Raw genomic sequence first — 22,523 nt, 5'->3', positions numbered from 1 at the left:
GCAGCCCCCAAACACTTAAAGGGCCACAGTATCTCTGCCCTGTTTCTACACAACATCAATATAGCATGATTGAAGTTGCCATCTCAAACACTAGGAAGTAAGGCAGCACTCATACACGCTTACCTGAAAGGAAGTTTTATTGAACTCAATAAAATTTACTTTTGAGAAGACTTCTATAGGATTGAACAGTAAATATCTTTGAATTAAATACAATTGATTTTTTTTAAAAAAAGATTCTTAGAAACCTTCTTTTCCTCTTTTTCTTAAAAATTTCTTCTTTATCATGCAGAATTTCTAATATTTTCTCCTTGTTTACAGGTATAATTTGGTGGCGGATACATAAAGCAAAATGGCTAAAGTTAACACTTATCATTCCTACCCTGCTGCCCATAGTCCTTCTGTGAAGACTATTAGTGATGACCCTGGTAGACTTGAAAATGGAATTACCAGGTAATGGGTTCAAACCATCACCACTACCACCACCAAAAGAAAAGAGGGGTTTTTCTTTAAGGAAAGGAGAGGAATTGTGTGGAGAACTTTTGTTGTTGTTGAAAGAATGAAAAAAAAATCCATTCTTAAAACTTATATCCAGAACACTACGAAAATACAGTTTACAGACCAATGAAATTTAAATATGTCATTGACAATGCAATCTTATTATTTACTTATTCAGAAGAAACTCCATGGAGTTTAAGAGGGCGTAGACCCAGCAAATTCCAACCTTGAGGAGGAATTTATCATTGGGAACTTCCTCTCCACCAGCCTTCCCCACAGGGCTCTGACTTTCTTGTTGCCTTCAGTTTTCTACATTTGTAGACAGCAGTCAATTTGCCATTTTGATATCAACAGGAGTTAAAGGGGGTTAACTCTGAGAAGATTGTCTCCATTTTCTTCTGTAACTACCTCCTTTGTTTAAAAGACCAGAGATTGTGGTTTCAAATAGGGTTGTCTTTTCCAGTAGTCACTTGATGGAACTGTACTGGTGGAATGAGTTAGAAAGGTTACTTGGCCTTTACTTATGCAGAAAAGCAGCTAGAAAGGTGAAGAACATCTCTTTTTCTTATCAAATTATAATGCTATCCACTCGTTCTTGAAGTGGCAGAAAATCACACCAGCATAACATTTGCTGTCACCATTGTCACTAATCCTATATTGCTTCTGTCCCAGTCATTGTCAATCATCTGATCTCCTTCAAAGGTAATGGAAATATTATGTTTAACAGGTTTGGCACACCGTGAAGGTGCCCTTGGACAATATCAGGAAAAAAAGGGGGAAATACATTGATTTAGTTAATCTTGTCTCATTCATGGTCTGGGCATGAGATAAAAGCAATGTCATGGAGGTAAATATACAGAAAAGAGGTTTTATTTGTGATGCGCAGGAAAAAGGCAGGGATTTGATCATGTGGTAATAGCCATCTTCTTGACTCTTTTGATGCTCTCTATGGCTACCATGGTGAGAACTATTGAAGTTATCATTTGGAGGGGGTGGCAGTGAGAATTGAAAGAATATTTCTTGATCATCAGAATAAGCTTGATACAAGTTATTCTACTTCTGTCCAAATAAGCGTTATATTTCTTTTTTGCAGTTATATGGTATTTGCCATTTAAACATGCATATATACATACCTATCATGCTATCATGTTAGGTGGTTCTCTTCCTTCCTCTGGGGATGGTTCTAGTCAGTTTTGGTGGAGTGGACATATCTAGGGTTACCCAACTGTGTAGAGGGAGGCCTTACGGCTCAAAGCTCTCCCTGTTCCTATTTAATATCTACATGAAGCTACCGGATGAGGTCATCTGGGAACATGGGGTTAGGTATTGTCAGTAGTATGCTGATGATACCCAGTTATATATCTCAACCCAGGCTGACCCAATGATACTGGCAAGGTTCTCTCTCCGTGTCTGGAGGCTGTGAGAGTCTGGATGGAGACAAACAGGCTTATCTTCAACCCTAGCAGGACAAAGTGGCTATGGATTTTGAGGCTACCTCAAGATTTTCTATTGTTAGTTCTGGATGGGGTTGCACTACCACAAATAGAACTGGTGTGCAATTTGTGGATTCCCCATGATTCTTGGCTTCTGCTGGAAGAGCAGATAGTAGCTATGCCTAGGATGGCCTTTGCACAAATTCATCTTGTGTGTCAATTGTGCCTGTTCCTGGATTGCTGGGGAGGGGTGTACTTACAATAAGTCATTCTCTAGTTGCCTCTTATCCAGACTATTGCAACGTGCTCTACATGGGGCTGCCCTTGAAGCCCACTTGGAAGTTACAACTGATCCAGAATGCAATAGCATAAGTCAATACGGGTATACAGACTTCTCCCCAAATTCAGTTAGATCCAGTCCTGCCCATCTTTAAGAAGGTACTGAAGACTGATTCTTTGCCCAGGCACTAGGCCAGGGGTTGGTTGGAACCATACAGGATGTGGGTCTGCAACGATACAGGGTATGCATTTATTTTACTACATTTATTATTTTAACAATTTCCCTGTACTTGATGATTTTAAATGCTTGTTAGCCATCCAGAGAGAGCCAGTTTGGTATAGTGGCATCAGGCTAGAAACTGAAAGGCTGTGAGTTCTAGCCCTGCCTAGTTAAGTAATATACAAAGAACCTATTTGTTAAAGAATCCAGTCTTCCTTATCAAGAAAGAAAAAGCCAACAGATATTTAGTTTTTAGAAAAGAGGTCTTGTATGAATGCTGTTTCAGAGATGGAACCACATAAATTTCTATGCACCATTAACTTCTCCGTGCAATTATTCAAAGCAATCCATCACTTAAGAAAATGGTGTATTGAACCTAATATTTTCATATAATGTCACCCAGAGGTGCTTCGCTGAGATGGGCAGCTATATAAATTTGATAAATAAATAAATAAATAAATAAATAAATAAATAAATAAATAAATTCATTCATTCATTCATTCATTCATTCATTCATTCATTCATTCATTCTCTCTTTGGGGTGGGGGCTAATTTAATGGATGTGCATGTACAATTGTGACAAAGTTGTTTTTGCTGAAGATACTGAAATAATAAAGGTCTAACAATTATCTAGTTAAGATTTTCTTCTTTCCTAGGCTTAACCTAGTCATAAACTTTTTCTAGAGGCTTTGACTCATAATCTCCTACAATTCTGAAATGTCAGCAAGATAATGTCTGTTCCAGAAAAGAGATAACCTGTGTAGATATGCTCTTAAAGCTTGTTTTTCATTTCACACACATACCCACCCACCCATCCACCCACCCATTTAAATAAAGAGGACAAGTATAGACATAAATATGTTAATAGTATGATACCCCCCATGGGGGGGGGGCTGTCCTCTTGCGACTGAGGAATGCACAGGAGGAAACCAGAGTATAAAGATAAGTAGGCAAAAAAGGAATAATATGGGAAAGCCTGAAGGATTTGGAAATTAGACATTTCTTTGACCATATTTTCAGCTGTTTAAATTTATCATTTAGATCAGGTTCACCATCTATAAAGAGTAATGGTGGTTTTCTCTCTCCATAGTTTACTGTGAGAACAAAGCAATGTGGGAATATGAAACAGTATAACTTCTATCAATGTCTCTTTGAAGTGCAAAATTTCCTTTCCTTCCCTCATCTTAGAGTAGATCATAGCATCTGATGAGGTATTTGGTTTTGGTTCCTCTCAGATTTTCTTCCCTTGTTGTTCTCTTCTACTGTGATCATCGGGAATGGGCCAAGTGGAAAATCAGACAAATACATAGATAGCAATATTTTTATATACCTAGTACATGGAACTTGACAACTGGACAATGTAAATGGATTCTTCGTGCCCTTACTATGGTCAAAAGACTGATATTGCAGCATTGGAAAGATAAATGTATGGCCCCATTTATTCAATGGGTTGATGACCTGATTGCACTTGCTACTTACGAGTGGATTGCCTATAGATGTAGAGTTTGTATGGACAGATATGAAATATGGGACACATTTATACAGTAGGTTTAAAAAAAACTATAGTCATATAAATGTGTTAGAAATATATACATACTTGAATATTTGCATTAGATAAGTACATATAGAATTGTAATTGTTTACTGTTATAATGACACATTAACATGCTTTTGTTCCTTGTTGTATTGCTTTCACTTTTTTGTTAGAGCACTTTCTATGTGCTTTTTTCCTTTCTTCCCCTCAGTAATAAAAAATATTTTAAAAAATAGCAATGTTTTGCCAGAAAAACTCTCATAGGCACTGAGAAATGCTGAACTAAGGCAGACGATTAATGTCTTGCCTATCCTCCCTCAGTGTCACTCATGACAGTAATAACATTGGTGATTGATCAAGGAATGCATGTTCTCTCACAGATGCCTAATTGTAAAGGCTTGTAGAATAGCAAATACACATTGAAAGGGGACTGAATGTCTTTCTCCTTGATTCTGAAGGACCCACTCCCTGGGTGAGGATACATCTTCAGAATTGCAGAGAGTCATTTCCATGGAGACAGAAGGCATATCTGACTCTCAAAGGAACTCATTCACAGGCAGTGGAGCAATGACTAGGTAAGCTTCATTTATACTATGAAGCGTATAGGGTAGTGGCCTTGTAAAAGGTTGTTAGGATCTTGTTTGGAAGCAAAGGGCTGAAATAAAGGTAGAGAACAGAATTGTTAATGCGGTGAATTTTGTTGGCATGAAGCCACTATTAAAAGGGATGAGCTGAAGAACAAGTTGATCTTGCTTTATACTATTAAGTCAGTCTAGTGTTTAGGTATGATGGACTGATGGGCTGCAGCAGATGGTAAGTGTGCTATGTGGTTCAACAGAAGAACACAGAATAACAGAGTAATTTATATGTTACTGGCAAAACTTCCTTTAGCTTTTCATCAGAGCTAGAAGGTCACATTGACATTCAGCACGGTTAAACTCCCATTTCCCAAACTTTCTAGGAGGTGATGAGTCATGATCCTGAGAAGTATCAAAGCTTAATGAATCTTGTCTCATTGCTGAATAAAATGTGGCTGGGTGAAACTTCACTAACCTCTTACAGAGCATAATATTCTCAACATTTTGTGTGTTGTGGTGAAGGCATACGTGGGTACAGATTTGCTGTTTTTTAAATATAGTAATGATATCATTTCTTTGGAAAATTACAGAATCAGTCACCTCTTATCACCCCTGGAGTTTTCTTTATACCAAATATTATTTGGACAATAGTGAAATGTTCATCTTTCAGCTTGGACGAAGAATTCCTATATTATTTTTTAAGATATTTAAGATCGCTGGAAGACCTTTTATTGTTTTTGAAATCAGTGTTCATTAACAAATGATGCAAGCATATTGGAAGAACTGCTTTGTCTCTGCATTAAGAGTAAAGATCAGAGACTACAGAAGCTTTTCTGTTGTCCTGTCTGAAATATGCAAAGTTTCTGCATATTGGTGCATGTACATTAAAGCCCATCAAATGAATGTATCAAGTAGAAGTAGTTCTACATACACCATCAGTTCTGTTTACAGATTTGTTGGATTCCAGCTTCCACCATCCCCATCTACTATTGGCCAGGGTGATTGTACCTTGACACATCTGAAGGCCACCAGGCTGGGGAAGCCAATCTAGTTGTTAACGCTAGATTGCAAATGGCCAAGATTAAGTTATTAGACTGCAAATGGCCAAGATTATGTTGTTAGTTTGGCCATTTGCATTTTTATTTATATTTATTTTCTATATATCAAATTTGTCACCATCCATCTCATTAAAAAACAACTCTAGGCAGTTTACAGAGAAGATAAAATTAATTAAAAATACAATATAAAAGTTGTCCTGAATAAATAATAAATAAATATGCAATAATAAATAAATTTGCACTGCTGGCTTGTTCCCTTTTTTTCTTCCAGGTTATCAGGGTTTATCTTATTGGTGAGAACCTGGATCAGGAAGCACTTAGATGAAGAAGTCGAAAGGCCTGATTCTTTTCTTGAGCGGTTTCAAGGGCCAGAACACAAAGATGTTTCAAGCAGAGACAGCAACACTCAGCCAAACCTGGAAGGGAAAGATGAGCTGAAAAAGTAAGAGGATGCTGCTGCAGTGGAAATATATTTGTTTTGGGGGTATCCTGCAGAAAAAGGGACGGACTTGTTTCTTGAAAAGTCAGGTTTAGTGAAGAAGTCCACATGGGAGCTCTATAAATATAGTATCTAATTGAAAAGATCTGTGAAAGGAAAAGAAGATATTGTCATTGATTTTAGTGGGATGTCTATTGCTCTTGTCCAGGTTTATTCTAAAAGTTCCATCCATAGAATAACTAGTTTCCAGTGTTCCATGCTCAGAACAGAATGTATATCTTCCTGGCAGAAGTATCTCTGAGGGAGAGCAGGAAAAACCCAAAGACGTCAGTGCACAGCATGCGGCACTTAAGGAGAGGTGGGGAAAAGAAAGCCCTGGGAAGACTGGGGAGTGGGGCAGGAAGATGAGAGTTGTTGTCACTGATCTTTTTGGCTTCGAACATAGTGTATTCAGCGTCTTGATCTTCCCAGGGCCTTTTTCCTTTAGCTCCCCTTATGGTGTGTTTGAAGTCAAGGATATTGGTGATGTGGCAGCTAAGATGTAATGGTTTGTGGAAATGACCTTGGGAGACGGAAGGAAGAGCCACAGAATGGACAACCGTCATGTAAAAGATATCTCAGTCTGCAGAAGTGTCCTTTATGAGTCCTCTCCTATAGCAGAGCCTCCTTTCCCCCAAGCGGTTGAATTATTATATTCCCAGCATTGTCCAGAGTCTCTTGCACTGTGTGTTCTTTGAAAGGGTGAATTCTATTGGCTGAAGGTCCTGGCAGTTGCCAGAGAGCGCCGGAGAATCTCATCAAGACCTGGTTGCCATTCACGGTGATGAGGAGAAAGAACAGCTTTGGGTCACACTAAATCATGGTGTGTTTAGCCACTCTTGCCTTTTTCCTGTCTAAATGAAAGCCAGCTGCTTTTCACGTGAGGGGACAAAAATAAACAGGACAGGATAATCAAGATGATGAAGATGGGCTTTCTTGGTTCGCACATTGCATTAAGTTATGGTTTGTTTTAAGCAATAAAGCATGGTTTATAAACATCAGGGGCTTTATTCCCATAACACTGTAAGCTAAAAACATACAAACCATGTGATAACTCAGTATGGGGTGTGAACCAAGTGTGACATATGCCCGCTTTCCACCATCCTGGGTAGTTAGGTTCTCACAATAGATATTCCACCTAAGGATGCAATGAGCCTTTTTTAAGATAGAATATCCCTTCCTCCCCCATTAACCCAATACATAAACCATTTATTCACATGCACAGATTTGCATACTAGCTAATTGTCTTCTTTTGTTAGAATAGTAGCAATATCCTCTTGTCCTAAATCAGTCAAGTAACCAGTCCCCGCTTCCCTGGTTTTATGCTAAGAGCCAATAAATAAATAAATAAATACATAAATACACAAATAAATAAATAAATAAATGTCAATTTTCATAATCTGTGAACTGTTCAGAAGATTACTGGTTGATTGGGATTTTCATTAATTACAGAGATTAGTCTTCTTAGGTTAATTTATGACTAACAGGGAAAACATGAGTCCAGGTCCAGATGAAAGCCCCTACTTCGAGTTGTGCAAGTTCCCATTTTATGTTATCATTCATATTTTCCATGAACCTCTTTTCTGGAAAAAAAAATATGATGGGATTTTGAGTACATGACATTTTCTTTCCCCTTGGAGTTAGATATTTTTATGAGAGTTACTGTATTCTTCTCATCTTCCATGGGTTTGCAGCAGGAGTGAATATTGGAAATTCAACTGTGAGGATGATGCTTCTTGAGTGTCGCAGCCAAATGCAGGCTATAAATAGCCAGATCTTCAACACAAAAGTGTTTTGGCGGCATGTGACCAAGATGATGCCCTGGATAATTCTGTAATGGGGTTATCCTTGTTATCAAAGTTGTCTTCTTTATTTTTTTCAGCATAAGGGGAGACTAACAAGTGAAGCAGTGATGGGACTAGGATGTGCGTCTGTGTGTGTGTGTGAGAGAGAGAGACAGTGAGAGACAGAGAAAGAGAGAGAGAGATGCACACGTACACATACATGCATACAGTGGCCAAGGGGAGAGCGTTATACTGCTTTGTAAATTGCTCATGTATTCATGTATTCATGTATTCATTCATGTATTCATTCATTCATTCATGTCACTCATTGGAGTCAATGAGCTTTGGCCAGATTTAATATCAACTGCTTCAACACCAGCAGAGAGCAGATACAACATGGACAGTTTTGTCTAGTCTTTCCTAGTTTTCCCTTTGTAGACAGGCTGCTAACAACTGTAGGGCAATTCTCTTGTTCATTGCTTTTGAAAACCTGATTCAGCTAAAAGGCTTCTCAGAATAGATAACTTGGCCCTTGTAGATCACCAGCGAGCCCTTTCCTTGTTAGAGGTTGCTAGTGATGCAAATTGGAAAGTTGTCACAGATTTGATTAAAAAAAACTTGTCTTCATTATTGCTTGTTTTAACATTTGGGCTTCCTGTACTAAGCTGATTTTGAGAAGTTTTGCCCAGATGTGTTGTTCATGTTTAAATGTACAGATATAATGAATATTATCACATATAATGCATTCCTTTTAAAGTTGCTCTCTCCTACTCTCTCTCCCCCTCATGTTATTCATTTCATCTCTATATAATTTGCACTGTCATTCCCCCCACCCCACAAAAGCTAACAACAAAAACATACACCCTTCATACGTGGGCAATATTTTTTTGGACTGCAGAACATATTTAATCTTGTGGTGTGCTGAGGGCTACCTACAGTATTCAAAAAAACAGGTGTGGACAGGAAAAAAACTCAGTGACATATTAAAAGGGGACTCAGGAGGTTAGATGAAAGCTTCCTAGGGAACCTTCAGACCTGCGGGCAGTGAATTGTTGATCCAGATCATACTCTGTTGATTTTGAGTAACAGTGTAAAGTAAGATGGCTGATGTCAGGGTAGGACTCTGAAACTCTAGAGATGAAGAGCAGAAGAGACATCTGGCATAACTGGAAAAATACAAGACGTGAACTGACCAAGTATACCTACGAACAAATGTTTGATCCTATACCGTTGCAGTAAGAGAGGTAAAGTGTTGATATGCTCCCCTGTCACTGCATTGGGGGGTTGCCAGCCAGCGGCCTTGTTTAGGCTGGCCAACTCCCTTTTCAGGAGGAGGGCATGAGTTTGAGTTCCTGTCTGGCCTCTGTGATCAGTTGGTGCATGACTTTGTTGACCTTACTCCTCAAGTTCTTGATGATGTGGTGACTGGGGAAGTGCTTTGCTATGTTATCTTGGATTCATTTTGTCCTGTGGACTCTGAGGAAGAGGATAAGGTGGTCTTTGAGATACCCTCAGCCACTTGTGGCCTCGACCCATGCTTCTCCTGGCTCTTTTATGGGACAAGGGTGTGTGTGAGGATAAGCTGGCTTGGGAGGTAATCAGTGCCTCACAGAGAGTAGCTCTGGCAGCCTTGAAGGAGGCTGTGGTGCTCTGTCTTCTTAACAGGCCTTTCCTGGATCCAGCCACTCTTGATAATTAACACTCTATCTCTAAGCTACTCTTGTGAGGGAATGTCATTGAAACTATAGGCACTGGACAACTCAGAAGCACCCTAGATGAAGTGGATTATCTGACCCCTTTTCAGTCAGCTTTCAGCTCTGGGTATGAGATAAAGCCAACATTGGTCATTCTTATGGATGATACTTGTTGGGACCTGGCTGGAGATAGTCCCAGTGGTATCAAAAGTCATTTTTGTTGGCCTTTGATACCACTGACCCTAATGTGTTTTTGGGCCTCTGGTGAAGGTTGGGGATTGGAGATACTGTCTTGAGGTGGTTCCAGTCCTTCCTTAGGGAGTGGTTCCAGTTGATAGGGTTATGTGGAGTGATTCAGGCAAGCAGTTGACTGCAGGGTTCAGTATTATCCCTCCCGCCTTTTAACATCTGCGTGGAGCTGTGGGAACAAGTCATCATCCATTGATTGGGAGTGGGCAGTGTCATGTATGTTGATGATACTCAATTGTTTGTCATAATCCCAGGGTGAGTAGGAGGCGTTGTCAACATCTTGTCCTAGTGTCTGGCCTTTAAGATTTAAATAAGACAAAAATGGCTGAGATTGACTCCCAGCATGATGGAGTTGCTGTTCGTCCACTGAGCTGCTTTAACTGCTCTTAATGTTGTCTGTCAAAATGCAGGCCCAAGACTTGGGAGTCTTCCTGCTTTATGGGCAGATGGAGACCAAGGCCTTTGCCCACTAATGTTTGGTTGGCATACAGTATTAGGTATGACCCTTCCTAGGGCAAAAGATTCTTGCAGCAGCAACTCATGCTCTCATTACCATGCCTGTGGAGCACTGTAATGTGTTCTCCATGGGGCAGAAGCTTTAGAATGCAATGAATTGGTTATTAGCCAGCACTCATCACCAAGACTATATTCACCTTTGCCCTGGGGCCTGCAATGGCTTCCTATTAGCTTCCAGGTGCAATTCAAAGTGTTGGTCATTACCTATAAAGCCTTATCTAGTTTGGCACTGAGGCTCTTGCAGGACCCTCTCCTCCAACTGGAATTGACCTGCCTGATCTACGTGTCCTGAGAGAAGCTGCTAGTGATCTTCTTTTCTGTGACACTGCCGGCGCTAAGGTCTGGTTTTTGGTGACACTGCCTATGCTATTATGGAATAACTTCCCAGTAGAAATCAGGCTGGTGCACATTGTTTTATCTTTCTGGAAATTGTTAAAGGCTTATAATAAGGCTTATGACTCTCAGGATTGTTTAATTTATTTCATGCTTATAGTTTTATCTTTTTATGCTTTTTGGTTTTCATCGTACTCTTACTGGGGATGGTCTGATTTTCATTGCTTCATCTTTTGTTTGCTCTTAATTACTGCAAGCTGCCAAGAGTCTGAAAGATTGCAGTGGATGTAAATATGACTGATAAGTGAACTAACTAACTAGCTAACTAACTAACTAACTTAGTGCTGCAGTGGAACCAGCATAAACAAAGGATTTATTTATTAACGTTTGCCTCTTGCTTGTGTAAAACATTTTGCAGGGAACATGGTAGAGCAGTGTTCCTCAACTTCTGCAACTTTAAGACGTGTGGACTTCAACTCCCAGAATGCTGGCTGGGGGATTCTAGGAGCTGAAGTCCACACATCTTAAAGTTGCTGAGGTTGAGAAACACTGGTAGAGTATTAGATTAAAGGACTGAAAGGTCTGTCCTCAAGTCAGAGTCATCCTGGCCATCAGACCCAGTGCTTGCCCTCCTCACTGCCTTTTAGATGGGGAGTAGAAATCATGGAGGCAGGGCATTTGGGGCATTTCCTGGGCCCACGCAGTGCAGGAGACCAACTAAGTTAGTTCTATCATCGATGGGTGAGGACTCAATCAACTGGAATGCAAGGATGCTTGACAAACTACGCATGTCATTAACACACTTCAATTGTTCTACCAATTGAAAAGATAAATTTGCCACTTTCAGTGTAAGAATGTTTATTGACTGGGTGGTCAATACCAGACATAAAACATTCCTTGCCTACCTGTAGGTATCTGCTTTTGGTCCTCAAAAGCACACATTGAAAAACATAAAAGATTTCTTTGATCAGAGTCCACCATGTGCCTATAAACTTCCTTTTTTCATTTCCAGGAAAAAGAAAGATGTCTTTGTGATAGATCCTTCAAGCAACTTGTATTACAGGTGGTTGGGAGTCATTGCAACACCAGTATTCTATAACTGGTGTATGTTGGTATGTAGGTAAGGATGATTTTTTAATGCATCCCTGTGCTATTACTGGCATTGGTTTCACTGGCATCCATGGGGGTCAAGTTGTCAAGTTGGTGGCTAGCAATCAAAATGTCAAGTTGGTGGCTAGCAATCAAAGCCCTGCACCTTGTTTTCATGCATGGCACACATGAAAGGGGAAGGAGCTTCAGTGGCACGGTGGCAGCCACCATCGTGATCTTTTTGACTCTCCCTGCCGTGGCCTCTGGTTCTGAAATTTAATCTCGCTTTCTTTTTGTCACAAGAAGTGTTTATTTGCATCAGCTCCTTTTTAGGCAATCAGATAATGAAAAAATAGCAGTTTAAAAAGTAAGGCTGTGCATGCTTCAAAAACAATTTGAAAGAAATGCTTTGGACTTCTGAGAACACAACACTTCTCAGCTCTTCACGAAAACCTGCATGACATAGAACTGACAAAAGAGAATGTGATTGAATTGTGCTAAAGATAGGCTGCTTTAATGATTAGTTAGTACTTCGGTGAATCATCTAAAGATGCTGCCTGGAGTCATTGGCTTTGTGAGATGGGTGGCTATATAAATTAGATGAAGGAAGGAAGACAGACAGACAGACTTTGTTTTGGCACACACACACAGAGCTCATTTGTTTGTTTTCACCCTGTTTTGCTGAATATGGCCTAATTGACTCAGTTCACACAAACTAAGCAAGAGACCAGGAGTCAGATTCAGACAGCATGCTTAGAAAAACCAGCCAAACAATATATGAATCTGTGTCTGGCTATCTACTCATTCTGAGCATGTCAAGGCAATGGTTTTGATTTGTCCTTCAATTCTATGCATGTATCAAGTTCTTCTGATCCATACACAGATGAATCAGGAAATTCCATGTTTGTAGCAGCCTGTAAGCGCCACCTGGTGGACTCTGTCCCATCTGTAAGCCACGAACAGCTGCATTCCAGTCCCACTGGCTCGGCCTCTGTCTTGCCATTCCATAGCAGGACCGCAGTGTTTGTTCCCTGCCCAGGGTCCCTCTGGCAAGGGGCAGCCATACAAATCCAGATAAGTAAATGAGTGCCACCTGGAGTCATCTGGAGGCGAACCAGCAAATACATTCATAAATATATAGAGAAATGGCAACCTCATTAAAAAAATGTGGGCCACCTCGTTGGCAATGCTGAACCTTTGCAAACTAATACTTTTAATAAAAACATAAACACTGACATTGTCAGCTGAAGGCCATGGAAGCCAACAAGCTTGTGGTTACAGGACTTGGTATTTGCTTAGTTTTCTGTCCTACTTGGCTTTATCCTTTTTTAAAAGTTGTGTTCCAGTTACAAATAAGTAAATGAGACGCTGGCTTGCTGCAAAATCAATTTCTGGCGTGGAGGACTGTTCTTATAAACTATCAATTGTGGGAGGATGCAGTCCAATGAATGGCTTGGAAGTGTGCACTTGCAGTGAAAATAGAGAGAGTGACAGGGAATATGGACAGGCAGGGAACAATCTCACCAGCTCTTCTCCAGTAAGCAAATGTTTTGTGACTGTCCACATCTGTCACAGAAGTCATTTTATAAATAGGCAAGTCATATTGTGAGAGTGCCCAACCACAGCATGCTCTAAAAATTCCAGATGTGCTCCAGTCCTCCAGATTTGCCTATACTTGCCAGAAACATGTGACCATTGTATCCTGTTTAGCTATAGATATGAAATAAATAAGCTATTTCTACTGAAATCTAACTTTAACCAGATTGTCTGGTTTCTTCAGGGCCTGCTTTGATGAGCTACAGATGGAACATCTTACACTCTGGCTGATCTTGGATTATTCCTCCGATGTTATCTACATCATGGACACATTTGTCAGGTTCAGGACAGGTGAGCAATTGTCTCCCATGAAGCTACCCTCATAAATCAATTCCTTAAGAGCGTTGGCCATGTGGAACGAAGTCACCAAATTTATCAGAAACCCTTCTCTCCTTTAGCTTGCCCTGAAAGACTCTCACCTCCAAAATTCCAATGCTGCACCACTGTAGCATTATCCAGGAGGAAAAGCCTTTATTTCATGGTGGATATTGGAGAAATGGTTACTACAAGGCAACGTTTATGAGTAATTCTCTTTTCCTTACTCCTCCCTTGCAAATGTAGCCTTTTGTTCAAGTTTAATGCCAATAATGTCAATAGGGACACAGGATAAAACTTTCATTGTGGGGAGATAGACCAAGTAGTTTTTATATATATATATATATATATATATATATATATATATATATACACACACACACACACACACACACACACACACACACATACACATACATACACATATACACACACATACATACATACATATTAGATTGAAAGGCTGTTTCAACAAAAACATCTAATCAGTGCTGATCACCTTGACTGTAAGAGGAAGAGGATGGCCCATTTTTAAGACAATCAGAGCTGGGGAACGAGAGACTCAGCAGCCCCCCTAACAACCCATACTGGGTGGCATAGTATAACATTCTGATTTTCAGGCAGGCCAGAAAGAGGGGAAAAAAATAATTTTGCAGTCCTTTCTCCATCTCTTCTCCATCTTCCACGAACTCCTGGAGGCTCTGTCTATCCACAGTCCTCAAGAATCAGGAATGGAAACACAGTCTAGCTCTTCTTTCTATGCTCCACTCCCATTTCTTACCTATTATTTGTCCTTTGTCTCTTCCCCCACCTCATCCTTTTCTCTCCCTCCCTCACTGAATTTCTGCCTCCCCAGTTTTCCCCATGGACATCAGTACCCCCTTCCCCCCGCATCCCACGCTTATCCAAAGAGAAGGGCTCCTACAGAGCCTGTGTTGGACTTGCATGGGTTGTCCAGGCTGCGTGGTGTCAAAATAATCAGGATGGCAGTCGCAGCTCCATGATCGAAGCCTCACTCCTGTTGTCACATTCACTTACCAAGGAGTGGGTTCAACTGCGCAGTCATAACTGCCATCTTGACTTTCTGGCACCTCCCCTCTCCTTCCCCACAGAAGCCTTATGGACTTGCCCTCTTCCCTAAAACCTGTTGTATACATGGAGTTGTCGGGCAGAGTGATAATCACAAACACTCCTGTTTGTGCAGAGCGCAGCAAAAACTCCAGGAAAATATTAGCCATGACAGCAAACACAACGCAATGTCCATTTCTTGTTTCCCAAAGAAATCCAGTCAGAAAATATATACTAACTGGTGTTTATTGATAAAAATGCAAAATTCCATAAAATGCAAATATCATACAAAATATAAAGAAAAACACATCTTCTCATATAATGTAGCATCCAAGACTTATTAGCAACACAAGCTTAACAAAATCTCTAGCTACAAACTCTTAGAGAAGAGGTACACTACTTGGTACTTTGTTACAACTACGTAGCCCATAAAACCTACATAGTGGCTAACACTAAAACAACTAACAACTACTCAGAGAGGCTGCACATTTTCCTCCCCTTGTATTATAGCTCTATGCCACCCCCACTGGGTACCTAGCATACACACGCCAATAGGTGGCAGTAAATAGAACAATACACAACACACAATAACAGGTGTTTTTCACATGATCTCTGTAGTCAAAATATTATTTGTTATTGTTGTAAAGATAACGGGATGAATCCTTTCCCATGAGAATGAAAATCCTGACAGGAGTATCATTTCTAGCTCTCAGGCATTGTTCCCTGCTGTTCCCTGCAGTGCTGGTTAACCGCGATTTCCCCAATGACTTTCTCCTTCAGTGTTCTTGCTTTCATTTCCTGCTTTCATTTTTCATTTTCTTTGCTGTCTCTGCTCCTCAGTAAAATCCAACCCAGTTCTTTGAGGTGAGTGTGGGTACTATTTCTGAGATTCACATTCTTTCTGGGATGCATAATTTTAAAATATTCTTTAGTTTAGAAATCTTGCTTGCACGCTAAACAGTTCCTACATAACTCATCCCAGCACCCCTGCCTCCCTCAGTGAATGGGCCTAACAATTTGGTTTTTTCCTCCCTGCATTTTATGGAATGCGGATTCAAGGGGCAAAATGGGTAATTTTAAGTGTTGTGTCACTCCTTAAAACTCCTGAACTCTGTCCCCCACAAAATTCCTGGCTCCAATCACTTTTAAAAAGCAGCTCTTGACACACTATACAAAGCCTGGGGCAGCCCTCCAGATAACAAAAGTTGTGTGTTCCTGGGCTACAGCAAGCAAACCTAATATTAGGAAGCTATTTTTAAAAGAGGAGGGATTTTGGATTGACTAATAGATTGCATTCTGTTTTTCTTGATAGCCAAAACTTTCTTGGAAAGTGATAAAGATTAAACTGATAATAAAAAAGGAAAAATAGCAGCCTTTAAATAAATTGAAACAGCCCCAAATAGAAGTATAAGTAACAGCAAAAGCCAACAACAGCGTGTGTCCTTAACAGGGCTCATTCATGCTTTAATGTGAAAAAATGAAGTTTTGCTTTCTTTGATTATGTCCTTGGGAGGGCAAAGCATATATAAGAGGAGGAAACTTAAGATCAGATGAAATGATCGGTCACTGTAACGTATTTTGCACTTGCAAGTGAAAATGGGAAGCTTTATGATATAGGCATTCCTACTCAAGACATTTCTTGCCTTTTTTCTTCATTATGCTTTAAGGTTTCCTTGAACAAGGACTACTAGTTAAAGATGAAAAGAAATTAAGAGAACATTATCAGTCAACTATACAGTTCAAGTTGGACATGCTATCACTTTTTCCAACCGATCTGGGTTTTTTCCAATTTGGAATGAACTATCCTGAGTTACGATTTAACCGGTTGCTGAGACTTGGCCGGCTATTTGAGTTTTTTGACCGAACAGAAACAAGAACAAACTATCCAAATATATTTCGTATTGGGAACCTTGTTTTGTATATTCTCATTATTATTCACTGGAATGCATGTATATATTTTGCCATTTCCAAGCTAATTGGGTTCGGAACAGACAGCTGGGTTTATCCCAATATCTCCCATCCAGAACATGGACGTCTGTCCAGAAAGTATATTTACAGTTTATACTGGTCAACGTTGACCCTGACGACCATTGGAGAAACTCCATCTCCAGTGAAAGATGAGGAGTATTTGTTTGTGGTCATTGACTTTTTAGTGGGTGTGCTTATTTTTGCTACCATTGTGGGTAATGTAGGCTCTATGATTTCTAACATGAATGCCTCTAGGACAGAGTTCCAGGCCAAGGTTGATTCCATCAAGCAATACTTGCACTTTCGAAAGGTCACTAAAGATTTGGAAGCAAGGGTAATTAAATGGTTTGATTATCTATGGACCAATAAGAAAACAGTCGAAGAAACTAAAGTCCTGAAGTACCTCCCTGATAAACTGAAGGCTGAAATTGCCATAAATGTCCATTTGGAAACACTAAGGAAAGTGCGGATCTTCCAAGATTGTGAAGCTGGGCTCCTCGTTGAGTTGGTGTTGAAGTTAAAACCTACTGTTTTCAGTCCTGGAGATTATATATGCAAAAAAGGTGATATCGGAAGAGAGATGTATATTATTAAAGAAGGGAAACTGGCTGTTGTGGCAGATGATGGGGTGACACAGTTTGTGGTTCTAAGCGATGGCAGCTACTTTGGAGAAATCAGCATCTTAAACATCAAAGGCAGCAAATCTGGCAACAGAAGAACCGCAAATATAAAAAGCATAGGTTATTCTGATCTATTCTGTTTGTCTAAAGATGACTTGATGGAAGCTCTCACAGAATATCCTGAGGCCAAAAAGGCACTGGAAGAAAAAGGACGGCAAATTTTGATGAAAGATAACTTAATTGATGAGGAAGCAGCTAAAGCAGGAGCAGACCCCAAAGACTTGGAAGAAAAAATAGACAAACTTGAATCAGCTCTGGATATTCTTCAGACGAGGTTTGCTAGACTTTTAGCAGAGTATACTGCCTCGCAGGCTAAAATCAAGCAGAGACTTGTAGAAGTTGAAACCAAAATGAAGAAGTATGGAAGTGCTATTTTGTCAGATGCAGCAGATGAGGTAGAAAAGCCAGAAGAACAGAAAAATAATTAAGTGTGCATGGTCATCACCATCTAGCACAGAACTACTGCACCCTAAAATATGAACACACTTGCAAGTATGCGAACAAGGTTGTTTTATATCATCTGAAAGCAGCAAGTTTGTATAGTTTTTAACTGAAGCAATTGTCTTCTAAATAGTAAATGCTGAACTTTTATGATCTTTTTAGAAACAGATTTTCACATTTGTTTTATTCGTTTTGTATTAGGTACAGATTTTCTATGAGTGATGATCAGATCTTATTATTCGGTGCTTGTACAGACCTGATCAGATTTATCATCATAGCTTTGCAACATGTACCTGCTGCAAAGAGAGACTTATATGAATGGAATAGTGAATAGTCTTACGATACTGATGCATAAATATAACAATATGACTTGCACGTTTTCTACCTTGAAATAGCAGTTTTTCCATTAGTATAATGCATCCATTTCACATGATTTCTTTTCTGCTCATTTTAAAAAACTGAGATTAATGTCTGGGAGAAGTTGCCAGAATGTGTGTGTTGGAAAACAGAGTGCATTTGACCAAATGCAGATATGAGCCCGTGTGTGGCAGCAAAATATCCATATTTCTCTGTCCTCATTATTGCATCAGTAGAATACCATCCAGCAACCCTGTTTAAGGTGACTCACATCCTGATGGGTTAAGGAGAGAAGGTAGATCTTTCTTTGGGCTGCTGTGACAGACATGCTCAACATTTTTCTGACAAAGCAAAACATTTGCTCAGAGTTGGATGCTACTTTGACAAAAATAAAAGAGCTAAGAGGGTTAACATGAGTTTTGCTACCTGTGGGCTAAGGTTATGAGGGAGTGGGTTCAAGAAGTGATTAATGCTTCTTTGAGGGAGGAAATGGTCTCTCCCTCCCCCACCCCAAGGGAGTTGGTGGTATATCCTTCTAGAAAAGGTCCACTCTCAATCCTAGAATGTTAGACAACTTCTGTCCAATCTCTGATCTTCTCTTTTAGGGAACATTCTGGTCAAAGCGGTAGAGCTTCATTGCAAAGATGAAGCTGTCTATCTAAATCCCTTCCGGTCACAGTTCAGATCTGGGCATGGGACAGAAATGGTATTGTTTGCTCTGGTGGATGACCTCCATAGGAATCTGGATGATGGAAGTGGCTTCTGATACCATCAACCTTGCTATCCTTCTGGACTATCTAGAAGGGTTAGGGAGCAGGAAGCAGTCAGTTACAGTCATTCCACTCCTTCTGGGAGGTATCAGTTAATACTGGTGGGGGATGGATGGTTGAATCCTTAGGCTCTCCTTTTGGTGCCACAGCGTTTTGACATTCTCCTCATATTATTTATATCTACATGAAACTGCTGGGGGATGCCATGCATTCATTTTGGCTGAGGTACCATTGGTATGCTGCTGATAGCCAGTTATTTGATGTCTGGAGGCTGTAAGTATAGAATGGGATGAAACAAGATGAAGTTGAATGCCACCACAATGGAATAGTTGTTTATCCTGCAATCATATGAGAACTGGTTTTAGAGGGATAGTGTTCTCCCCAGAGTAGCAGGCCTGCCACTTAGAGGTGCTCTTTAACTCACAACTATGCCTAGACCATCAGGTGGAGACTCCGGTCAGATTGGTTTTGCCCAGCCATGGCCAGTATGCCAGTTGTGTAATTTCTTGGAGCTAGACTTCTCGAATGTAGCTATCCATACCCTCATTATCTTTAGATTAAATCAGTACAATGCACTCACCCTAGGGCTGCCCTTGAAGAATATTTAGAAACTACCACTGATGCAGAATGCAGCAACCTGCATGCTGAGTAGTGAGAGCAAGTTCAGTAGAGTAACATCTATACTGTGAATTCTGTACAATATAGGCTTTTGAGTGCAACTCAAGGTGTTGGTATTGATCTTGAAAGCACTACAGGGCTTATGCCCAGATTTCTTATGACTTGTGTGTGCCTTTGAGTCAATGTTGACTCCTGGCGTCTGCCTGGACAAGTCCCTGCGGTTTACTTGGCAAGATTTCGGAAGTGGCCTGCCATTGCCTCCTTCCTAGGGCTGAGAGAGAGGGACTGTCCCAAGGTCACCCAGCTGGCTTCATGCCTAAGGTGGGACTAGACCTCACAGACTCCCAGTTTTTAGCCCGATGCCTTAACCACTACACCAAACTGGCTCTCTTTTTAATGACTGCCTACTCCCTAATATTCTAGCCAGCCTGTCCATTCTACCTGGAAGAGGTGCTATGAGTCCTTTTAACGTGGGAGGCGAAGGGGTCTGGAAATCATGCTTCACCACCACTGCCCTTTCTGGAATAAGCTCCCATCCTCCCAAGATCTACACGAGACCTATACTTGCTATCTTCAGGAGAGAGTTATAATTTGGCTTTTCAGACAAGCTTTTAGACATTAGCATCTAGTACTTGTTCCTTATTTATTTATTTAGCAATATTTATAGTCTATCCCAATCCTTACAGAGACTGGGTGGGCTACTACAAATTCATAATCCAAATATTAAAAAGACCATTGAACAACAGTATCCATAAATAACAGATAAACATTATCATAAGCACCCATACGTAAACTAATCTAAGAGCCAAAACTGGCTGCAGGGTTGGAGCCATCTGTACCTCTGGAGGAAGAGTATTCTGGGGAGAGTATTTTATTGGGTAGGGCCCGGTACAGAAAAGGTCTCTTGCCTGGTCCACCCCGCATGTACTTCACAAAGAGAGGGAAACTGTGACATGCCCTCCTGATGACTAAACCAGATGGGCCCATCTGGCACTTGCAAGGCATGGCCTGATGTAACCTGGTGCTGCACCATAAAGGGCTTTCAAAGTGATGACCAGCACACTGAACTGGGTCTGGAAGCCTACTAGCAACCAATGCAGTGACTTCAGGATAAGTGTTATTCTTACCTTTAGGGTTGTTCCAGCAGGAATCTAGCCAGCACATCTTGTACCAGCTGCAGCTTCCAGACCATCTGTGTAGGCTCAAACTTGAGCTTCTACCAATGCTCAGTGGTGCCCACCTTTGGCTTTTCACTACCTTTGTCATCATTCATGGGATCAGCGAGTGGGCAAAGGCCTTGCCAGAGTGATCTCATCCAGAGCTTTGGCTGCCTCCACGATTCACAGTCAGCAGGCACAAGACGGAGCTGCCCACCAACTTTTATGGACATTCCACCAATGCCCTCTGGAAACTTTCTGAATTCATTAGGTGTCTGGGGATGCTGTGATCCAATCTGACAAGGAAGTGATGTTACCATCATGAAAGGCAGATATTAACATTCTCCATTTTCAGATCAAGTCTCATCTGTGCTGAAGTGAAGACCAGATCAAGCATGTGCACACCAAAATGGATCAGGACTGTGATTACTTGAGACAAGCCAATGATAGCCATGAGTGTCATAAGCTACACCAGAACATGTTTAGGGCATGAAGATCAAAATTATTCAAGACTAAAAGCCTTGGGAACTCAACTGCAAACTCCAAGATGAGATCCAGGAACTCATGGAGGGTCATGTTTTATTTTGGGGTGTGTTGCATTTTAAACCTGATTTTTATATATTTTAGTGTGGCTGGTTTTATCATGCTTTTATTAGTATCTTTTGTGAACCACTCAGACTTTTTATAATTGAGTGGTACATAAAAATAGTAAATAAATAAATATCATGTAGAGGCCTGAACGATGAATGAAGTATTTGTATGCTTATCACAAAAATGAACTTTTTTCCACTGACACTCTCTTCTCAGTGGAAAGTCCTGATGAAATGCCCAGCTTTTATTCATTCATAAATATACATCATTTGAGGATTGGTGAGCAGCTGTGGAAGTCCTTTTGCTGAAATTCGTTCAGCTGTTATAGGTACCTGAAACAGGAAAGGATGGGGGCCTTTTGCAGAAAGGAATAATAACTGACAGGAGAGGCAGAGAGAAAAGTAAGGAACTTTAAGGCAGACTTTTATTTCTATTTATTTTTCTGAGGTGAAATAAATCTACAAAACAGCTGTGCAAAATCTGTCCTAGGCAGAGCAAATTAGCTGTTAAAGCCAGAGTAATTTTTTAGAATCCTGCCTAACAGTCTTCAAAGTGGTTCAGTGATAGTAATGCCCCACCAAACAGCTTCCATGAATGTTGATTTCTGTTTCCACAATCTCTGCTGATAGTAGATCCAAAAAATATGTTCATTTTACTGCTACTGTCACTTCTGATTCTAAATTAATCTTGCATTTCTCCAGAAAGGAGAATTTGAATAGTTCCATCTCCAATACTTAAATTATTTTCCTCTAGATTCCTCTGATTTTTCAAGGCTTGAAAACTGGAATGAGTTTCAGAACAGTCTTGAGTTTTCTAGTTAGTCTTTTAAAAAAAATGTTTTGGAAGCTAATTCCACCCTCCTCTATTTTTTTCAGCGTGGCCTTAAAGATGTCCAAAAAGTATCTCTTGGGAGGCAAAATATTCCCAATCATCTCATTTTACCAGGGTCTAAAATAAAAAATGGCCTTCTGGATGGGAAGAAAAGGAGGCAGTTTCTTATCTTCAATGACCTTTAGTCTTCTGGTTTTAACTATCATTAAAATGTTTCTAGATGTAATAAAAGTTGAAGTATGAGCCAAATTTCAACCCTTCTCCACTTCTGTGTTAGCCACAGATTTTTTCCCTCCCCAACAATGAACAAAAATGCACGTTATACATGTACACGTGCACACTCACAAAAGAGCAGAAATTCAGTGCTCTTGAAGTGAAAGGCTGGGACATCA

At 40.3% G+C, this 22,523-nt stretch overlaps 1 protein-coding gene across 1 annotated transcript; it reads left to right on the top strand.

The window, feature by feature from the left end:
- The first annotated feature begins 349 nt into the window (after positions 1 to 349).
- On the top strand, positions 350 to 17,794 carry CNGA3 (cyclic nucleotide gated channel subunit alpha 3). The gene is made up of 6 exons (XM_007428645.1): positions 350 to 450; positions 4,419 to 4,535; positions 5,868 to 6,038; positions 11,663 to 11,770; positions 13,520 to 13,626; positions 16,386 to 17,794. The coding sequence occupies exons 1-6, from the start codon at positions 350 to 352 to the stop codon at positions 17,792 to 17,794; spliced, it is 2,013 nt and encodes a 670-aa protein (XP_007428707.1).
- The last annotated feature ends 4,729 nt before the right edge of the window (positions 17,795 to 22,523 follow it).

The sequence above is a fragment of the Python bivittatus genome, unplaced genomic scaffold, assembly GCF_059951505.1.
Source record: "Python bivittatus isolate LINGU-HERP-01145 unplaced genomic scaffold, Pbiv_v1 ctg000350_np1212, whole genome shotgun sequence".
In the NCBI taxonomy this organism is placed as follows: Eukaryota; Metazoa; Chordata; class Lepidosauria; order Squamata; family Pythonidae; genus Python; species Python bivittatus.
Note: the sequence above shows the minus strand (reverse complement) of the source record. Positions and strands in the feature narration are given on the sequence as shown.